Below are 21,515 nucleotides of genomic sequence, written 5' to 3' on the forward strand. Positions count from 1 at the left end.
TAACATTTTTCTTTCAGGATACATTTGTCAATGAAAAATTACAGAAAAATTCAATCAGTAAATGTACGAGCACCAACTCCCTCCCCACCCCCTCTTTTTTTTTTTTTTTTTTTTTTTTTTTTTTACAAAAGATTATTTATGTGTTTCGTTGTAGGAGTATGTGTAGAGTGTACAAGGACAGAAGGTCCTGGATCTGGATCCCCCGAGTTGAAGTTACAGGCTGTTAAGGGCTGCCAGATGTGGGTGTTGCTGGGTCCTGAACTCCGGTCTTCTGAAAGAGCAGCAAGCACTTTTAACCTCCGAGTCATTTCTGTAACCCCACCTTTTTTGTTTACTGAACTCCTGATCCTCCTGCCTCCACCTCTTATGTTGGCAAGCGTCTGGCTGAGGAGACCAATACTTTTGGAAAGAAAATAAATGAAAGAAGAAAGACATGTGACAAGGTGAATCGGCACCAAGGCAATGGAAGAGTGAGGACTTACCACCAGGGGGTGATGTCGCCGGCGGGAGCTCGGAGTCTACTCGGGCCGCGCCGCTCTTGTCGCACGCTTCCGCTCCTGCGCCGGGCCAGGCGTGGGGGGAGGGAGGGTAGGGCGAGTCATATGACCCGCTGGGCTTCCTGGCTCCGGCCGTCGCAGCCGCCTGCCTGTGTCTGCCCGAGTCGCGCCGGGGGCCCCACCGAAGAGCCGTTGGCGGGTTCGGGGCCGATACCCGCTCGTGGGAAGCCGTGTTCGCTGTCGTCCGAGCCCGTCCCCGCTCGCTGCCGGCCGCCGCCATGCTGGCGCTCATCTCCCGCCTGCTGGACTGGTTCCGCTCGCTCTTCTGGAAGGAGGAGATGGAACTGACGCTCGTGGGGCTGCAGTACTCCGGCAAGACCACCTTCGTCAATGTCATCGCGGTGAGCAGCCCTCTGCGGGCGGCCTGGCCGGCGTCCCGGGCCTGTCACCTCTCCGAGGGCCGGGCCGTGCGATCCTGCGTGTGTGGGCCTGGGAGGTTGTAGCCGGAGGGTCAGCAGCCAGAGGGTCCATTCCGCGTTGCGTTTTGGTAGGGCCTGTGCCTTTAACGCGGCCTGGAAAGGGTTAATCCGAATCTGCCACAGTTGCCGCCTTTCGGGCTGTGGAGGCTGAAGGGTTAATTCTAACCTGTCACTTGCTCACCCGGACGGGTGAGCCTGGCCTTTTCCCGAACGCCTGCGACAGGGAGGCCTCTCCGAAATCTCCACTTGGGACGAAGGGAACCGCATTGTGAAAGCAGGCAACCCGTGTGGGCGCTTCTGTGAATGCCAGGGGGAGCTTTGGCGCCTCCAGTTCGCTCGGTCTTTGTCACTTGTCCATGGAGAGTCGGAGATCAAACTGATGACCTAGCTTACTGGAGGAAGCTGTTGGAGAGACCATTCAGATCCCAGTATTTATTAAGACAAGGACTAAGGGCGAGGCGAGTCTCTGTTTCTCCAGAGCTGATTGTGCTAAACGGGTAGATAGATGGCTCTTCATTCAACATAAAGTTAACTATCCTGCAGGGTTTGGTCTTTAGAGAGAGATTTTTTTTTTTTTCCTCCTAGAGAAGGAATTAGATTGGGACGTCGCTTATGCAGGCTCAGAGCAATTGCCTGGAGAACTTAAATATAATGTGGTGGCTAATTCAGTGGGAGAGTGTTTGTTGAGTTTTTCGTTTTTGATTGGTTGGGAAAGGAATGGGAGTGAATGTCAGTCTTTGAAGCCAAGGAGTCATTGCACAGTCTTAGGGCTGTCTTAGAGGGTTGAGCTTTACAATTGTTCTGATGAGAAGTGGTGGCAGTTCTCAGATCTTCAAGAGGATTGTTGCAATCCTCACACAGGAGACAGCTGAGCTGCCGAACTGGTTTGGCTGCACACTGCCATGGGAGAAACTAGGTAACTTGTGACTCAGTCCCTGTAGTAATAGAGCAACAGGCGTGAAAGAGAGGAGGAGAGACTCAAATTTCTTTCGAATATGACTGAATATAAGTATAAGGAAAATTCCTGTGTTTTATGTTGGGCTCTTCCTATATTGCCTCCACCCCAAGAGAATAAGGCAGAACAGGTTTTTGGCTTTCTTTCATACTAGAACTTTTCTATAGCCTTGGAGATGTTCATTTATTGTTAACCTAGATAAGAATTGGCGTTTCCTTGGGAATCCTGTCCCTTGGAAAAGATTGAATAAGTACGTGTGGGTGTGTTGGTATATGGTCAGTTGTATTTGCTATGGAGGAGGAGTTAATGCAAGAAGCTGCACCAATGAGAAGAATTCAAGAGACGTGCTGTTTACTTTCATGCATGTATTATCCCTAGACAGTGTAGCTTGATAAAACAAGCCTGAATCTTTATGCCAAGAAGTCCTGGATTTGAAATCTGAATCTTGCACTTATCAGCCTTGGGACTGGTTGAGCCGATTGTGGTTTTCTGATCTATGACATGCAGATAACAATAGATTTCTTAAGAGAGTTGCTCTAAGGGCTAACCAGGAGGAGTAGGGAAATGATAACATGTAGATATCTGTAGTGGCTGTGCTACCCAAAGCAGGCACAAGGAAAGACATTGAGAAAGGACTGAGCAGGGCTCATTTCCTTTGACTCTCAGGCCAGTGTAGTCTGCAGTTGATTTATGCCTTGTGGAAAGGAAGCACCTTAAGCCTCCCTTCCTTTTGAATTAGATTCTTTTTAACCACTATCAAATATCAGTAGTGCTGTTGAAGTTAGTGACCTTCTGTTATCAATGTTAGACTGTTCTTTTCGAATTATAATGGTATAGATATTCTGTTAAAAAAGAAGATCCCACAAAAAAGAGAGATTATGTTTAAATTTAATTATCCCAAATTCTATATATCATAAAACATTACATTATCCCCATACACACATACATAATTATGGTCTGTCAATTAAAAATGTTAAGGTCCAAGACATGGTGATGCTTACCTGTAATTCTAGCATTTAAGAGGCTTAGGAAGAACGATAGTTACAAGTTTGTGGGTCAGCTTGATCTACATTTATATAACAAATACCAGACCAGGCAGAGTTACACTGTAAGGAACCCCACCCCAACACATCGAACAAAAATAATTTAGGAAAAGAAGAAAAAAGGCTAGACTGTAAGCTGGAGATGGGGTTTAAATTGCTGAGAAAGGGGCTGACTTCTTAGATACTACTAGCTTAACTTATATCTCTCTTTCATCTCCTCTTTGTTCTTTTGAGACAGAGTTTCACTGTGTGGCCCTCTGTCCTTGAACTCACTAGGTAGTCCGGGTTGGCAAACACATGGAGATCCTCCCACTCAACTCTCCCAGGTAGAGGGAGGGATTGTAAACATTAAATCTAATGTTCCTGCCTCTACCTAAAAATTGGAGGAAGATTTAGTAAATTAATGTCACCTAGTTTATAAAGATTGGGAAGCTTAAGTTCTTTTATGTGGGGCTTGGTTCAATCCTAAAAAGTTGGACTTTCAAGAACAAAGATACTCAGTTTCTCTTACACTTTTAAACCTGAAATGGCACCTCGTTTATTAAGGGGCATGAGGTGTAGAGTATTATCATTTGTTCTGGATGTTATTGAAAGAAACACTCTAGACTTTAATTTTCTGATGTGATAGAAATGAAATAATGTCCAGTTACTGTGTTAATGTTGGTGCAGTTGTGTAATCAGTCATGTGTCCTATATGTGTAATATAATGTTTTGTTGAGTAATCACTTACTGAGACACTTAGATGGGTCATAGCATAGTTACTAAGAAATGTATAATTGAACTTGGCAAATTATTATAGGGTAAATTATTATAGGGTAAGCATTATGTATCTTTAAAATGGATAGTATTATAAAATTGTGTAATTCTTCAAATTGTGATTAATTGAAAAAGTTAATCCTTGCCGGGGTGGTGTTGCACGCCTTTAATCCCAGCACTTGGGAGGCAGAGGCAGGCGGATTTCTGAGTTAGAGAGTTCGAGGCTAGCCTGGTCGACAGAGTGAGCTCTAGGACAGCCAGGGCTACCCAGAGAAACCCTGTCTCGAAAAACTAAAAAGAAAAAGAAGAAAAAGAAAAAGTTAATCCTTGGATAAGATTATTACTACTGAAAAGAAAAGATACTTGGCAAGATAGAAGAAGCCTAAATCTAGTGTGTTTTGTTTTGAGATAAGGTCTGGTTATATAGCTCAGGCTGGGGGTTCTTCTTCTTTAGCCTCTGGCCTGCTAGTACTACAGGCCTATAGCACCATGGCCACCTTAGATATTTAAGAGCTTGTAGATACTTTAAATCATCTGATTTACCTTCATTTTACTGATGTGGCTAGCACAGCCACATAGGCCAAGGGTTCCAGTGACAAAGCTGTGACAAGTAGCCAGAATAGAATTAGTGCTCAGGACAATGTATTTTTTTACTATTCTCATCTGCCTCTTAGAGCCATAGAATGGAGAACTGGAAGATCTAGATCCTTTACAAATCTTTTTCTGGGACTGGAAAGATGGCTTAGCCATTGTTGCTCTTCCAGAGGACTCGTACAATCTCAGCACCCATGTCAGGACCCTCACAATTGTTTATAACTCCAGCTCCAGAGGATCCAGTATCCTATCTGGCTTCTGAGAACCCCTTGACTCACAGAAACAGAAACACATTATATAATTTTTAAAGTGGATGTCATAAAAATTGTGTATAGTTCTGCTAATTGTGGTTAACTAAAAGAGTTATGTGTGATTGTGTTACATTGCTACACAGACACATACTGTCATAATTAAAAAGCATCTTTCTCTCTGTTTAAAGTACAGGGATACGTTGATTTCCTGTGCTGATTTGGTATATTGTTTATATGGGGCTAGGGGCTGAACCCAGGGGTTTGTGCAGTGCTGGATGGTACTCATCAATTGACCACATGCCCAACCCCTAATCAAAGCATCATATAGTGACATAAATTAGGAGAAATCGATTATTCATGAAAGGTGGGAACAGTGGACAATCATGGACATTTACATAGCTAGCTAATAATACACATTGTTATTGAGCTATCTTTAACATCCCAAAGCAGACTCATTTTAACTTATTTTTTATAGACAGGGTGACACTGTATCCCAGGCTAATCTTGACTCTCTCATAGCCTAGGCTGGCCTCAAACTTTTAATAACCCTTATGTTTCCTGAGTTTTGAGGTACAGATATATAGAATACTTGGTCTTAATTTTGAATTTTGTAAAATGGCTTATCTGGGGTAATAATGGCAAAACCAATTTTGTTTTTAAATGTACCGTCTTAAGTTTAGATGTTAAACAGATCCAAAACTACAGTGTAGAGGTTAGCCTTCTGTATGTCTTTAAGCTCATAGGTAAGGAGCCCGGGGCATTCTGCCATGGAGCAGCTCTTCTGGGTTCTTTGCTTCAGTCAGTTCTTTCAGAATTGTTCTGTGTAATCTAGGAATCATGAAAACCTGATGTGCTCAGTAAAATCCATTTTAGATGATGGTGTTTAAAAAACTATTGGACAACTTAGTGAATTTCCTAGTTCCTCCCAGATTATCACTGAATTTGGAGGCAGAGAGGACTGTGCCTATATATTATAAAATTTAGTTTTGGAAGCCCTAGAGAGAGCTTCCCTGATTTTTTTTTTAAGAAAATTTATTTATTCATGTGTTTATCTGTGTTTGGTTATATGCACAAATGTTTGCCAGTGAGTGGGGCACCAGGGTTGTTACAGGGATGTTGGGGTCTGAGCGCTGGTCTTGAGGATTGCATATCATGTACTCTCAGGCATAAAGCCATCTATCACTGCAGCCCTGTATCTTGAGGTTGATATAGGCTGCTTGGAATTTGAAGGGCTGTATAGAAGAGATATGGAAGAAAGCACTTGTATTTTCATCATCTAGGTGAACTTACATTAGTGTTTCAAAGCATTTTTGTTTTGTCATTTTCAAGTGTGTATCCAAATTCCTTTTAAGAGGTTTAGGCCGGCGAGAGTGCTCAACAGATAGCACTTGCCACCAAGCTTGAGTTCCATGCCTGAGACCCACATAGTGAAAGAAGAGACCCAGTCCTACAAGTTGTCCTCTGATTTCCACAGGGACACTGACTGCCTCATGCTCCCTCACCCTGGTACAGGAGCTGTCTAGGGCCAGAATATAGCAGAATGTATTATAAAAAAAGTTCCCCAATCTTACAGGCAGACTGTATAAGTATAGCCCATCCTCTTTTTTATTTTATCTTTTTAGTTTTATTTCTATTTTATTTTTTCAGTTACAAAGATAAATACATATAAAAATCAGGATGTAGGGAATGGAGAGATGGCTGAGGCTAGAGTGTACTGCTCTTGCAGAAGACATGAGTTCAGTTCTCAGTACCCACATTAGGCAGTTCACAATTGCTTGTAACTCTGATTCCAGGGGATCTGATCCCTCTTGCCTCCTGGAGCGCTTGCATGCTCATGTGTACATATGTATGATGCATGCACAGAATTAGAACGAAAAGAATTTCTAAGGCAGGCTATAGAGCTTGAGATATGGTTCAGTCACTGACTGTTGATAGAATGTTCAGGGCTAGGGGCCCATCAACAGCATTAACTAGAACTAGGCAAGAAAAGGCTAGTTTGCCACAGAAAAATTTGTCACTGTAGCATGTAAAATCTATTTTTGCGTTTGCTGCAGGAAGGACAAGGAAAAATGTCTCTCATACCCTGGAAACCACGGCCTACCTCACCACCTTCAGTGACTATCTACAGGAACTTACGGTAGCCCTTTGTACCTGTAGATGGCTTCGCCACGCTCACAAACACCTGCACCATAGATGTGATTGCAGTCAGCACACTTCAGGGCTTACAGGAGGCCCACCATCAGGGAAAGGCACCGCAAGAATAGGAGGTGCTTCTCTGCTACAGGAGCAGTCTAGGGCCATAATATAGCAGGATGTGCTATAAAAAAAGGTCACTGTAGCCGAACTTTTTAATTCTTCACATTTTGTATATTTGATCATTTCCTTGTCACAGAACACGAATGGTTTTCAGGGTTTTACCAGTTTACCTCAGTCTGACCTGCATTTCTTGAGGATGAATTCTCAAGAATTAGCAGTGAATGATTTGAACACACTTCTATCATGTGGCCAAATTACACTCTAGAAAGTGTATTCCAGTGGTGAGCTCTTCTGAATAGATACATCTCTACAGAAAGTTGGCATCAGCAGAGCAACGCCCGTTTGCTGTGTGCAAGGCAAACAACTCTTACATTGGTAGTTTCTAAAAACTGCTTTGCCATTTGTTGGTGGTTAGGCAGAGCATTTTAAGAAGTGCCTTTTATGTGTCAGTAGCTGCTAACACTGGGACTCTAGGCAGCTTTTTTCTTTATCTTTTCTTTGAGTCTTGCAGGAAGACTGTAAGCCCATCCCTGTAGCTTTCAAGTGGTTTGCTGCACAGTTCCTTGTGGATTACGTGGTTCTAGATGTCTGGTGTTTCCATGTGTCCTTATTGAAGTCTTTGGTCTTGTTGTAGTGGTGAGATGCTGCATGCCTCTGTCCTCCTTCCTTACCAGCATTTGTTTTCCTGAGTCTCACATGATGAAAAGAGAACAGACCTGCGAGTTGTCCTCAGACTTCACCACACTCTAAGTATAATTAAGAAATCACTTGCATATTGTTTGTAATTAATTGTAAAGTTAATTTGTGTTCTTGAAGGTCATATTTAAGAAAAACTAGGGAAATATATAACCCATTTGCCTACTATTTTAGGTAAAAGATTTGGGACTTTTTGTGGTTTTGTTTTTGTCTTTCAAGATAGTTTCTTAATATAGCCCTGGATTTCCTGGAAACTCACTCTGAAAACCAGGCTGGCCTTAAACTCAGAGATGCTTCTGCCTCTGCCTCCTCAGTGTTGAGATTAAAGGTGTGCCCCCAAACCCCAGGATGGCTTTAGTTTTTCTAAGATGTGACAGTTTCACTTAGTGGCTTCAGAGTCCCAACTACAAGCCTTATGCTCTGAGATGCTTTTTTTTTTTTTAAAGGTCACTCTGCTTCTTAAATTCGAGATTGAATCTTGTACTTGTATCTAGTTTCATAGTTTGTCTAGTTTAATACACGAGAATGACTTTCTTTTTAATTATTATGTTATCTCTTCTGTGTGTATATATGTGTGGAGGTCAAAGGACAGCCCATTGGGGCTAGTGATCTCCTTTGTACATCCTGGGGATCAGACTCAGGTCATCAGGTTTAGTGGTACATACCTTTACCTGCCAAGCCATTTACAACCCCAGAATGATTTCTTTCTTCTCTTCTTTTTTCTTTTCTTCTCTTTTCCTTTCTTTCCTTTCCTTTCCTTTCCTCTTTCCTTTCCTTTCCTTTTTTCCTTTCCTTTTTTCCTTTCCTTTTTCCTTTCCTTTTTCCTTTCCTCTTTCCTTTCCTTTTCCTTTCCCTTCCTTCCTTCCTTCCTTCCTTCCTTTCTTTCTTTCTTTCTTTCTTTCTTTTTTTCCTTTTCTTTAGACTTTTTTGTTTATTTTATGTATGTGAATACACTGTCTTTCTCTTCAGACACATCAGAAGAGGGCATTGGAACCCATTACAGATGGTTGTGGGCAACCATGTGGTTGGTGGGAATTGAACTCAGGACCACTAGAAGAGCAGTCAGTGCTCTTAACCACTGAACTGTTCTCTAGCCCTCAGAATGATATTCTTTTCTCATATTGAGAAGTTTTAAAAATTAATAGAGATTTAGGGATTACTTAGTAATCTCTAAGGGGCTGGTGATATAGCTTATTGATAGACTTGACATGCTGGCTGTCCAAGACTGGATCAGTTCTTAGTACTGTATAGATATGTCTTTAGAACTATACTGGCAAAATAATTGTAGGCTTCAGGGATCTAAGAAGTAGTCTTTTTTTTTTTCTCTCTCAGAAATTGACTCTTTTTTCTTCTAAGCTGGGTACATATGAATTCTATGTGGTTGAGTTTATTTGGAGTATGTGGGTTGGAAGGATAGAGTTTAGGAATGGAAAGCCAGCTATACTCCCTAGTTCAAGGCCTGACTTCTGCTGCACTGTTGTTTGCAAGCCCTCTAACCCTTGTCCTTGTTTGCTTTCTATTGATATAGTGATAAAAACCATGACCAAAAACAAGTTGAGGGAGGATAGGGTTTATTTATTTATCTATCTATCTATCTATCTATCTATCTATCTATCTATCTATTTATTTATTTATTTATTTATTTTTCCCGAGACAGGGTTTCTCTGTATAGCCCTGGCTGTCCTGGAACTCACTCTGTAGACCAGGCTAGCCTCGAACTCTCGAACTCAGAAATCCGCCTACCTCTGCCTCCCAAGTGCTGGGATTAAAGGCATGTGTCACCACTGCTCGGCGAGTTTATTTATTCTTACAAGTGAAGGTAACAGTTCATCTCTGAGGGAGTCAGGACAGGAGCTGAGCAGAAGCCAAGGAGGACTGTTGCTTACTGATGGTTTCCTGTAGTTTGCTCAGCTTGGTTTCTTATGCAGCCCGGACCACATGCCCAGGGCTGATACCTCTCACAATGAGTGCACATATGGGTATGGAATAACTTTAAGGGGAGCCAAACAGGATGAGGAAGGATGAGTAAAGCAGTGGACACACACATATCTAATTGTTTTTCTAGTTTTAATTATGTCATGGATTTTTTGGGTTTGGTGATAGCTAAATGAGAAAATACATTTTATTCTGAAATCAGTGTGGTGGAGTCAGTATAAAATTTAATATGAGGCTTTATAGCTTCCATTCGAATGCCAATTCTAGCCATACATAAGCTTATTAAGTTGTATAGACTTTGAGAGTCTTGTTAATTTTCTTAATGATGTTTTTGTTTATTTGCTGGTTTTTTTTTTTTTGTTTTTTTGGTTTTTTTTTGGTTTTTTGAGACAGGGTTTCTCTTTATAGCCCGGGCTGTCCTGGAACTCACTCTGTAGACCAGGCTGGCCTCGAACTCAGAAATCCGCCTGCCTCTGCCTCCCAAGTTTATTTGCTGTTTTTTTAAAAAAAAGTTTATAAAAGTCATTAGTCAAGAAAGTGCCTCAGAGTCATACCCATTGGTCAGTCTGCTGGAGATAACTCCTTATTTCTAGGTTCCCTGTTTGTAGATATGTCTGTGTTTGTGTCAGGTTGACAAAACCCAACCAGTACACCCCTCAGTGCCTGTTTCCTCATGTGTAAAGCAGGGCATGTCTTCCAGTGTGGTGGAGTCAGTGTATAAAAACTCTTTAAGCAGTGGGCACATGAGAAGAGTCTATTTTAGTGACTCCTGTGTCACTGTGGCTGAAATACCTCATCTTACAGGAATAGTTCTTTGTTTTGTCTTGTGACTTGAGAGGCTTCGGTCAGTGTTTACCAGTCCCATGCTCTTAGTCAGAACATTCAACTGGCAAGACTGTGTGGCTTAGCATACTTCCAACTTTAAAAAATCACATGTATGTATAAATTGTGTGTGTGTGCATACACATGTGTTTGAGAATTGCTTCTTTTCTTCCCCACATAGGCCCATCAGACTTAACTTGTCAGGGTTGGCAATAAGTGCCTTTATCCAATAAGCCATATCCCTAGCCCTTTTACTAATATCTTGGCATTGGAAGCAGAAAGAGGAAACAAAAGGATCAGGGAAAAGGTATATTTCCCAAGGACTGGCTGTCATGACCTTTCTCCAACCAGGCCCTACCTCCTACTTTTGACCTACTTTTCTTAATACTATGAGTCCATCAAGGGCTTCATCTCAGTGTGGGGGTTCATGCCTGAAATCCAGCATTCCGGAGTCTGAGGAAGGAGTTACAGGCCAGCCTCAGCAATGTTGGTTTAGGTCATTCTTTATTACAGAGTGAAAACCTGTCTTAAAAAACCCAAACTAGGCAAAACCTAAACATAGCCATTATACCTATGCTTATCCCAAAGAGATATACTTTACTGATCTTCTAGGTATTTCTGTCTAATCAAGCTGACAAGACTAACTATAAGTTTTAGCTATTACACTCCTGTAATCCACGCACCTCAAAAGTGGGGACTTTTTTTTCCCCACTGATAACATTCTAACTGCCCAGAATGGTATTTGGTACATACTAGGTGCTCAATAGTATCCAAAATATAAAACTAAGCAAAAAGTGTATTTATGAACTCACATTGGTATTCTAGAGCTCAAAGTGTAATGTTAAAGATAGGTTTTATGCCAGGCGCCCTGGCACACACCTTAATCTCAGTGCTCCGAGGCAGAGGCAGGCAGATTTCTTGTCAGTTCTGTGAGTCTACATAATGAGTTCTAGGCCAGCCAGACCTACCAAATGAGACCATGTCTCAGAAAACAAAAAGAATGGGGGAAGGGCAACAAAACTAAATGGGGGTCTGGAGCTAGCATGTTCAGGTTGAATATTGTGGTGACCAGAACTCATCTGTGGAAGTATCACTCATCTACTTTCCTTCCTCTGGGACGTTAGATGATCTTTAAACTGAGTTGAGAATTAAATGAGTAACTGCTTAGCACTTCTTAAGGCTCCTTGTGTGGTATTTAGATTCAATTTCTGTCCAAATTTCACTTGATTGTACTTTAAGGATTAGTAGTTTTTGTTTAGGACGTAAGCCTTTTTTGCTTAGTTCTTGGAAATTTTTGAGTGTGTTGAATTTAATCACTGAAACAGACTGAAAAAGATCTTCAGCCCTAGCTTTCCTAGTAATCCCCCACCTCCTCGAGACTTTGGAGTGTGAACTCAGGACCTTGTGATAAGCAAGTACTCTTCCATTAAACCAAATTATCAGCCTCATTTTCTTTCTTAACTAGACTAGGTGTGAGAATAGGCTGATAATACTAACTCCTCAAGAAGTTGAGGCAGGAGGATTGAAAGTTTTTAAAATTACTATGTACACAAATAGAAAGCAACATTATAGTCTTACTTGAAGGTCCACTCTTGACCAGAACTCTGGCATTCTGGAGGGAGGGAACTTGGTTAAGGGACAGTTCTTTCTTTCCTATGGGCTACCATCTTGTGACATAAAGCTGCAAACCACATCGCTGTTTCCTTAAAACACACTGAGGTTTCCTCTCCAGCATTGGTTTAATTCTGTGTTCTGAGCCTAAGAGTTCTAATCTAAGGTACAAGATTCCAGGTCTTCACATCATTCTTGAGTTTCCATAAACATCAAAACTGAACTGCCAAAACTACTGTCAGATTGGTTAGCTGACTTGTTTTTAATCCCATAACTTATAAACAGTGTGGCAAGGTACAGAATACCTGTATTATCCAACTTCATGTTGAAAATTGTTGTTTCTACAGTGAATATTGTAATGTTCCAGTGACAGGAAGTATGTGATACCTGTCTTCACTATGTGTGAGGAAAACTGAGAGGAGCTTCACCACTGACCTAAACCTGCCATGTGCCTCCAGTGCCAGCAGTGGAGGACTGAGACAAGAGAATTGTGAGTTTGAGGGCAGCCTGAAGCAGGTTGTTTGTTTGGTGAGACAGGGTCTCACATGCTTCCCAGAAGACTCAAATTCACTGTGAAGCTTGAGGTAGCCCTGAACTACATAATCCCTTGCCCTCTGTTTACTGAGCTTTGGACTTACAGGTATATGCCACCCATACTCACTTAGCCTGAAGTTTGGGGTTTGGGTCCATAAAGTAGTTGAACTTTGTATGTGACTTCATAGCCGTAGACAGCTCTTTAGGGTTGCTTTGCCACTTGATAAGATCAGCTCCTTCGGCCCTGTAAGGACTGCTAGTTTGGAAATTGAGTATGGCCTGCTGCAGTGTTATATGCTTACTTTAGCTTTCTTGTTACATATGAAGCTACTGTTATTGGTCTGGACTATGTTAGCTTTCCTAGGAATACATGTAGACTTTGGCATTTCTTTTGGCAAGCTTTGGAAGAGGGGCTAAGTTTAATTTGCAGGTGAATTAGCAAGATGCCTGTGGGGAGAGAGACAAGGGAATGGACCCTCCTTGTAAGTGTTTGACTGTGGTGCTGACAGAAGGAAATGCCAACATAACAAGCGATTTTCTTTTTTCTTTATCGATTTCCATTGTATTTATTTTATGTGTATGGGTGTATTACCTGCATGTATGTCTGGGCACCATCCATGTGCATATCTAGAATCCATGAGTCACTTGGGGCTGGAGTTACAGACAGTTGGGATCCTCCACCATGTGGGTAGCAGGGATTAAGCCTGGGTCCTCCAGCTGAGCTCTCTCTCCAGCCTCTAAGCTCTTTTCTTTGCCATTAGTCCTTTGGTCTGTTTTTGCTCCTTTCCCTTAGATAGCATTGTGTACACATTCGTTCATGTCCTAAATCTCTGGAGCCTGCCTCAACTCACCTCCTAGGCAAAGGTAATGATGACTTGTTCTCTTTTTTTGTTACTTGTTCAAAATTAGAGTTATTTGTGGTAAGAATCTGCATCCTGACTCTGCTTGCACAACATACTCTCTTAGTATGTAGCACTGGACCTGACTCTGCAGATACATTGTAATTACTGACTTAATATAGTGAAGCAGTAGAGAATAATATTTATTTATTTATTTATTTATTTATTTATATTTTTTGATACCCTTTTGAGGCAGGGTCCCACTATATAGCCCAAGCTATCCTGGAATTTTTTGTTTAGCTCAAGCTGGCTTAAATTTGTCCCAGCATTATCTTATTGCCTCTGTCTCCCAGGAGCTAGGATTACATCTATGGGCCACCGTGCCTGGCACTAGTTTCTGATTCTTTCTGCAAAGTTTTGGTCATTCTGAGAGAACAACTAAAATAAAATGTTCCTTTGCCATAACTCACTGTACATGTGTTAGCCCATGCTGCTGAGCAGTTCACTCATCTCTCTTATTTTCTAGCTGACAAAATTGGTTGTCATTACTAGTCTAGGCTTTGTAGATGAAGTTGCAGTGGCTTGAAGTTGATGCTCTTTGTCAGGATTGAATGTAGAATGCTAGCAGCATCATCCCCTTGAAAACTTCTCAAATGGCTATTGAGTGATGTTGTGCTTTAAATGTACAATGGCCTCTGGGTTCATGTGTTTGAACACTTGGTCCCCAGCTAGTGGTACTCTGTCATGGTTGTGAAACCTTTAGGAGGTGGGACCTTGCTGGAGGAAGTGGATCCCTGCTTCTTATGTGAGCAGGCTTGTGCCTTCACAGCTGCTGGCTTCTGCTCCTATGCCATCTGTCACCTGCCTCCATCAAACAATGAGCCAAAGTAAACCTCTCCTAAGTTGCTTCTTGTTGGCCATTTTGTCATGGTGATGATAAAGTACGCTAGCACTGACACCCTCTTTCCCTATAAGTGATGACTCTTGCTTGCCTAGCAACAAATAACCTAGAAGTGTTTGAGGTTTATATTTAAGTGTAGCATAACTTTACGGTTTGTAAAAGTTCAACTTGGGCTTAACTAACAGTTTTGGCACCATCTAATTGTATTTGTGACCTTGATATCAAATTCTCATTTCTGTAAGATGAGGTCAGTGAAGTGGATGATGTGTTGGCATTACTATTATTGCTATTGTTGAGATTACTATTATTAACATATGCTACTGGGGATTGAACCCAGGGCCTCATGCATACTCGGCAAGCATGCTACCACTGAGTTATATCCTTAGCTCGCCATCAGTACTGGTTTTATGAATAATATTCATCAGGAAGAGGTATCCTGCTAATTATAGTGATGTTCCTTCCCTATCTGCTCCTTCTTCTTTTTGTTTTTTTTGGTTTTTCGAGACAGGGTTTCTCTGTGTAGCCCTGGCTGTCCTGGAACTCACTCTGTAGACCAGGCTAGCCTCGAACTCTCGAACTCAGAAATCTGGCTGCCTCTGCCTCCCAAGTGCTGGGATTAAAGGTGTGCGCCACCACCGCCCGGCTCTATCTGTTCCTTCTTTCCTTCCTTCTTTCTTTCTTGCATTTGTTTATTTATTTGTTTATTTATTTATTTGTTTATTTATTTGTTTGTTTATTTATGAATTTATAACATGTAGCACAGGCTGGCTCTGAGTTGGTGACCTTCCTGCCTCCTCTTTTTGAGTGCTGAGACTACAGGTGTGTGCTGTCACACCTGGCATGAACAATGATGCATTCTTAGTAAAGAAATCATGAGTCCTTAGGAACATTCTTGGGACTTCAGCCTCTCTCTGCACTTCTTTTTCCTGCCACTCTCTGATAATAGTGAGTGGTTATAGACAGCTATAAATAATGATGCTTGTGTCTACCTAGAATGGACTCCCCTTTGGAATCTGTGCCACATGCCATGACTCAGTTATTTCATATAAGTCCAGGAGTAATGAAGAGAATAGCTGAAAGGAATGCATTATGGTTTAAAGTATTTTTGGGGGAATTAGAATCTGTTCAGTATTTTCAAAACAGTGTTATTAGGACTGGTGAGATAGCTCAGTGGATAAACGAGTTTAATCCCACAATCCACATATGGTGAAAGGAGAGAACCCACTCCTAGAAAATGTCCTCTGACCTCTACTTGTGCACTGGGACATGTATTTCTCTCCAGTAATAACAATCAAGTTAAAACCTCCAATTTTAAATGTTGCATGGTGGTGTGCACCGTAATCCCAGCACTTTGGAAATTGAGCAGAGGACCAGAAGTTTAAGCCCACCCTCAGTTACATAGTTTGGGACCAGCCTAGACTGTAGGAAACCCTGTCTCAAAGAACCAGAAAGGAGAAAAAGTCAATTGACAGAGTTGAACATGGATTTCAAGATAAATTGCTTAACATCAAGTTGGTCACATTCTGCTTCTAGGGAAATAAACTCTGTTTGAAACTGCAACATCAGTCGGGCAGTGGTAGCGCACGCCCTTAATCCCAGCACTTGGGAGGCAGAGGCAGGCGGATTTCTAAGTTCGAGGCCAGCCTGATCTACAGAGTGAGTTCCAGGACAGCCAGGACTACACAGAGAAACCCTGTCTTGAAAAACCAAAAAAAAAAAAAAAAAAAAAAAGAAAGAAAGAAAGAAAGAAAGAAAGAAAGAAAGAAAAAAGAAAAGAAAAAAAAGAAAAAGAAACTGCAACATCATTAGTGGCTATTTAGGTCTGCAATTAAGCAAATGTGAGAAACATGAGGAATTCACCTAGAAACCGTTTCCTAGGTTACAGTTAACCCATGATTCCTGCTGTACTCAGAACCTTTACTGCTCAGAATGAGGGCTTAGATGGCTCACGCACAGGTCACTGGACCTCCTTTCCTTCAGGATCTTCCCCATTTTTGTCCCTACAGTTCTTTCAGACAGGGACAATTCTGGAATCAGAGTTTTTGACTGTGGATGGCAACCCCATCCCTCCACTTGATGTTCAGCCTTTCTACTGGAGGTGGACTCTACAAGTTCCCTCTCCCCACTGTAGGGCATTTCATCTAAAGTCCCTCCCTTTGAGTCCTGAGAGTCTCACCTCTCAGGTCTCTTGTACAGTCTAGAGTCACCCCACCATCCCCACCTTCCTACCTCCTGGGGTTGCCTATTTCCATTCTTTCTGCTGGCCCTCAGGGCTTCAGTCCTGTTCCTGCTCCAGATACCTGATCATGTTCCTCTTTTCCCCTCCTTGTCCTCTCTCTCACCCAGGTCCCTCTCTCCTCGCCTCCTGTGATTGCTTTCTTTTCCCTCCCAAGTGAGATTGAAGCATCCTTGGATTGTTAACCTTTTTGAGTTCTGTGGATTATATCCTGGGTATTCTGTTTTTGTTTTGTTTTGTTTTGTTTTTTTTGTTTTTTTGTTTTTTTGCTAATATCCACTTACTAGTGAGTACATGCCATGCATGTTCTTTTGGGTCTGAGTTACCTCATTCAGGATGATATTTTCTAGTTCCATCCATTTGCCTGCAAAACTAATGATGTCCTCGTTCTTAATAGCTGAGTAGTATTCCATTGTGTAAATGAACCACATTTTCTGTAACCATTCTTCTGTTGTGGGACATTGGGTTGTTTCCAGCTTCTGGCTATCACAAATAAGGCTGCTGTGAACATAGTGGAACATGTGCCCCTATGGCATGGTGGGGCATCTTTTGGGTATATGCCCAAGAGTGGTATAGCTGGGTCTTCAGGTAGGTATATTTCCTATTTTCTGAAACCTGAGTTTGATTTCTAGCACCATCATTGGGCAACTCACAGCCACTTGTGACTGTAGCTCCCAGGGATCAGACACCTCTATCCTCAGAGGACATTGGTGCTCACATGCACATACCTCTACACACCCCTGCATAGATGCACACTTAAAGAGAAAGTCTTGGAGAAAAGAGTTGCGGCATATTCTGAAGCCTTTCCATGAAGCTTTTTGTTATGTAGTTTAGACTAAAGGACTTGCATTACATAGTCTGCTGACTCCTATCACTGGGTGCCTCTAACAACTACTGGTAAAGCTCTAATAGATACATCGAAGGTAACTTGGGATTTGGACTTTTTATTTTTCCATTCCATAATACATTCCCCCCCAACCCCCCAAACAGACAGGTCCTTACTATGTAGCTCTGGCTGGCCTGGACCTCACTCTATAGGCTAGGCTAGCCTGAACTTAGATCTCTGTTTGCCTCTGCCTCCCCAGCGTTAGGACTACAGTTGTGTGTCACTACACCAGGCTGCTATTTTTTTTTAAGATTTATTTATTTTTATTTATATGAGTACACTGCAGCTGTCTTTAGACACATACCAGAAGAGTTCACTGGATCCCATTACAGATGGTTGTGAGCCACCATGTGGTTGCTGGCAATTGAACTCAGGACCTCTTAAAGAGCAGTTAGTGCTCTTAACTGCTAAGCCATCTCTCCAGCCCCCTGCCCCCCTCTTTTTAAAATATAGGCTGTTCCTCTGTAGTTCAGGATGACCTGGAACGCACAACTTTCTTTTGCTTCAGCCCCCCAAGAACTGCAATTATAGGCTAGACCTCTCTGTGTGCACCCTCTTACCCCCTTTGTAACTTTTTAAAAAAATAGCAGCACATACACACTTCAGGGCAGGCAGTGGAAAGTAGGTCTGTCCTTTTCCTCTGATTTCTTGAAATACCAGTTCTTCCCAGAAGGAAGGAAAGCTCGAAGATTCACCTTGCTGTTATTTCCCATCTGTCTGTCTATCCATTTATCCATCCATCCATCCATCCATCCATCCATCCATCCATCCATCCCAGAAAGGGTCTACAACTAAGTTCCAGGCTATGCTAGGGTACATAGTAAGATCCTGTATTAACAAACAAAGAAACAATCTATTTTAATTCATATCTGTTAACATATAGTTGTTTATTAACAGTTACTCTTGTTCTTTAATGTTCCTGGGAGATATATCCATACTTTGCTTACTATAGCTCTTTAACTTATTTATTTCTTCAGAGTGTCTTTAATTTTGATGGCTTATCAGTGTTTCTGAATATTTGAAGATGTGCTTGTTATTAGTGTTTATGAATATTTGAAGATGCTGCACGGGGTGTGGGGTGCTTACTGGGTTGGTTGAGTAGCAAAATGAATTTACACATAGGCAAACTGGAAATTGTAGGCAGTTTTTTAGGTATGGATTTAGTGAGACCATATTACAGTGCTATTAATGACAGGTGCACACAGGAGACATCTTAAGATCTTTGGAAATGAGTGTTCTTTAGGAATAGAGGTTACCAGAATGAGAGCGTCATGCTCCTATTTGAAATTGGGGCTGGAGAACATTTTAATCCTCAGGAGTTGTCTTTGAAAAGGAGATTGTTGCTGAGTGGCTCCCCTGGAACATGCAGGCAAGGAGAGTTAATTAGCTGTTTCAAGTGAGTTAAGATTGGAATACAATTAGGTTTTTCATTAATAGTTCTCATGTATCACTATAGAAAGTTGTAGAGAGAATTTTGGTCTGATATGTTCAATTTGCATAGCCTAATGCTACATAATAGTAAAGCCTTCACATGGTTTTAGTTTTTCTAGTCAAAAGATCTGTCTTGGAATCCATATTGTTATTTGTGGTGACATGTATCATGACACACACACACAAACTTAGTACTACTCATCTTGAAAAATACATCTTGCAGCTACTCTCTGGAAAAGGCAAACCTGCTTGCCTCTTAAGAGCTGCTCATCAGAGGCAAAATCTTAAGAGTGGCTCACGGGAGTATTGCAGCTATGAAGAGTTAGATACCACACTGCCCAAGTGTAAGTTTGCCTCACAGATGAAAGGAATGTACTTTATTAAATAAAGTACTTTATTAAAGGCCAGCTGCTAAGAAATAAAGATGCTTAATTTCTGGTGACTTTTGTTATTTATTTATTTATTTATTTATTTATTTATTTGGTTTTTCAAGACAGGGTTTCTCTGTGTAGCCCTGGCTGTCCTGGAACTCACTCTGTAGACCAGGCTGGCCTCGAACTCAGAAATCCACCTGCCTCTGCCTCCCAAGTGCTGGGATTAAAGGCGTGCACCACCACTGCCCTGCCTTCTCGTGACTTTTAAACTAAGAAGAGAAAAAGAAGCCAGAGGAAAGGAAACAGTAAACATTTGAAGCAATGAGGCGTGATCTGGTAAAGGAACTTAGAAAAAGCAATTATAGAGACAGATCATGTGTCCATTCTGTGAGAGGTTCTTACAGTTTTCTATATCTGTATTGGATCAGAAGTGACACAGCTGGACTGAGGTATAGAGATCTAGATTCATTTCCAAGTAGCACAATCAGGATGGTATGTGGCAGTTATCTCTGAGGGTTTATGTTGTTGTTGTTGGAGACAGGGTTTCTCTGTGTAGTCTTGGCTGTCCTGGGACTCAGAGAGGTCCACCTGCCTCTGCCTCCAAGATTAAAGGGTGCCACCTCCACTGCCAGGCTCTGTTTTTGAGTTTTAATTGTCCTTTTAAAGTTACTCATATAAATGATACATGAAAACAACAATTTTTAGATATTTATGTGATGTACAATACATGTACAATCAAACATTGCATTGAACTTTAAATAAAGGTAAATACATCTAGGGATGTAACCCACAGCCTTACGTGTGCTCAGACATGTGCTCTACCGCTAAACAACACTTGAGCCACTGTTATTTTATTTTTTATGGTGAAAAGATTGAAAACACTTTATTGTAGCTTTATGAAATGGGCAATTTGTATCATTATCTATAGTTGTCCAACAGGTTTAAATTATCTTTAGGGGATGTAAAAATCACCACTTCAGAAAGGATTTTATTGGCTACTCATTTGCTCTATATCACTACCTCCTTTGCACAGATTATTTTAATAGTTCTTGAGCGGTATTTTTTTGTTTGTTTTGTAGTTTCTCTTTTCTGTTCATTACACGAGTGAATGGTTAAGTGGATGCATAATGGGAGAGGCAGAGTAGCTGAATGGTTCTTATAAGACCACAGAGGAAAGAGTGCAGGAGGTGCTTATAAGTGTATGGCACAGTTAACTCTGTTCATGCTGTCAAAGACATACAAGAGATGAGGCTATGAGTAGCTGAACACTGAATACCCATGATGGAGTGTCTTTGGCCTGTGTCTTACTTTACTTTTTTACCTGACTGTCTTATACACCTAGGAATCATCACTTTCATCTATGTTGACACTCTAGATAAAAAAACCACCTCCCTTGGTGGTGGAAGCCATTGTCAGCTGATTTGAATTGGTAGATATAAAACTGGCTACATACCAGTGTGCTTGTGTGGAGATCTCGTTTGTACAGGGGTCCTATCTACAGCATGCATGGAGGGCTGTCTTTGTCTCTTCCAGGGGTTTTCTGAGTAGTTTGAAGATTGCTTTTGAGTCTGGTATTGCCAATTATACTGGTTTTAAAAAAAAATCTTGCATTATTAGGATTTTGCAGAAACACTTTTGCTTATCTGGTGTGATGGCCCATGTGGGAGATTTGGGTCATTTAGGAAAAAAAATGCCTCAGCTGCCTATATATATATCTGTAAGGGAATGGAAAGTTTCGTTTTACAGTTCTGCACAATATTCCTTCACTTTGCTTATATTTCGGAAGAGAGTTCTCACTCAAAGGCTGTGGAAATTTTGAGGGACTTTGTGTTTTGATCATAAGATTTAATTGCTAAGATGAATCTCATAACTTTTCAAATAGTGTCCTGTAGGGAGGAAGTGTGCCTGCAGTTGGGAGTGAATCCTAGTTGCTGCATAAGAGTGAGAACAGATGGTGGGTGTTTGGAAGGGACGATTGGCTCAGGTGCTGTGAAAAGAGGAGACAGTGATTTGCACGAACTTTAGGATGATATTAGAATGGACAACAACGGATGAGTTTTCTCACCATTCCAAAGAGAGTGCCATAATAGTGACATCTACCCTGGTGTGTGTGTGTGTGTGGTGGTAGCTGCTGTAAAGAAGCATGTTGCAGTGATATATGCATTTCCAAACAAAGAGGAGCTTGGTCTTGAAAGAATGCACACATACAGTTCAGTTTCTGGTTTCTAAGTTACAATGGAAACATTGAAGTAGGTTGTAAATCAGTTCCTATTGCTACAAACAACAAACCAGGCAGTTTTAAAGTCAAGAGTTTTTTCTTTCTACAAAAATTATAAAGCATGCTTTCTTCTATTAGGAGACATTTGTAAGTTAGTGTCCTTTGGGATATTGAAGACATTTTCAATCTAGTTTGTCTTCA

At 41.4% G+C, this 21,515-nt stretch overlaps 1 protein-coding gene across 1 annotated transcript in view; it reads left to right on the top strand.

The window, feature by feature from the left end:
• Positions 1 to 645: 645 nt before the first annotated feature.
• Positions 646 to 21,515, top strand: part of Arl8b (ADP ribosylation factor like GTPase 8B) — a 39,943-nt gene continuing 19,073 nt past the window's right edge. The window contains exon 1 of the mRNA XM_028773098.1: positions 646 to 898. Coding sequence (XP_028628931.1) covers positions 776 to 898 — 123 coding nt within the window. The 5' untranslated portion in view covers positions 646 to 775. The remainder of the gene's footprint in view (positions 899 to 21,515) is intronic.

This window comes from Grammomys surdaster, unplaced genomic scaffold (assembly GCF_004785775.1).
Source record: "Grammomys surdaster isolate TR1022 unplaced genomic scaffold, NIH_TR_1.0 220, whole genome shotgun sequence".
Taxonomy (NCBI): domain Eukaryota; kingdom Metazoa; phylum Chordata; class Mammalia; order Rodentia; family Muridae; genus Grammomys; species Grammomys surdaster.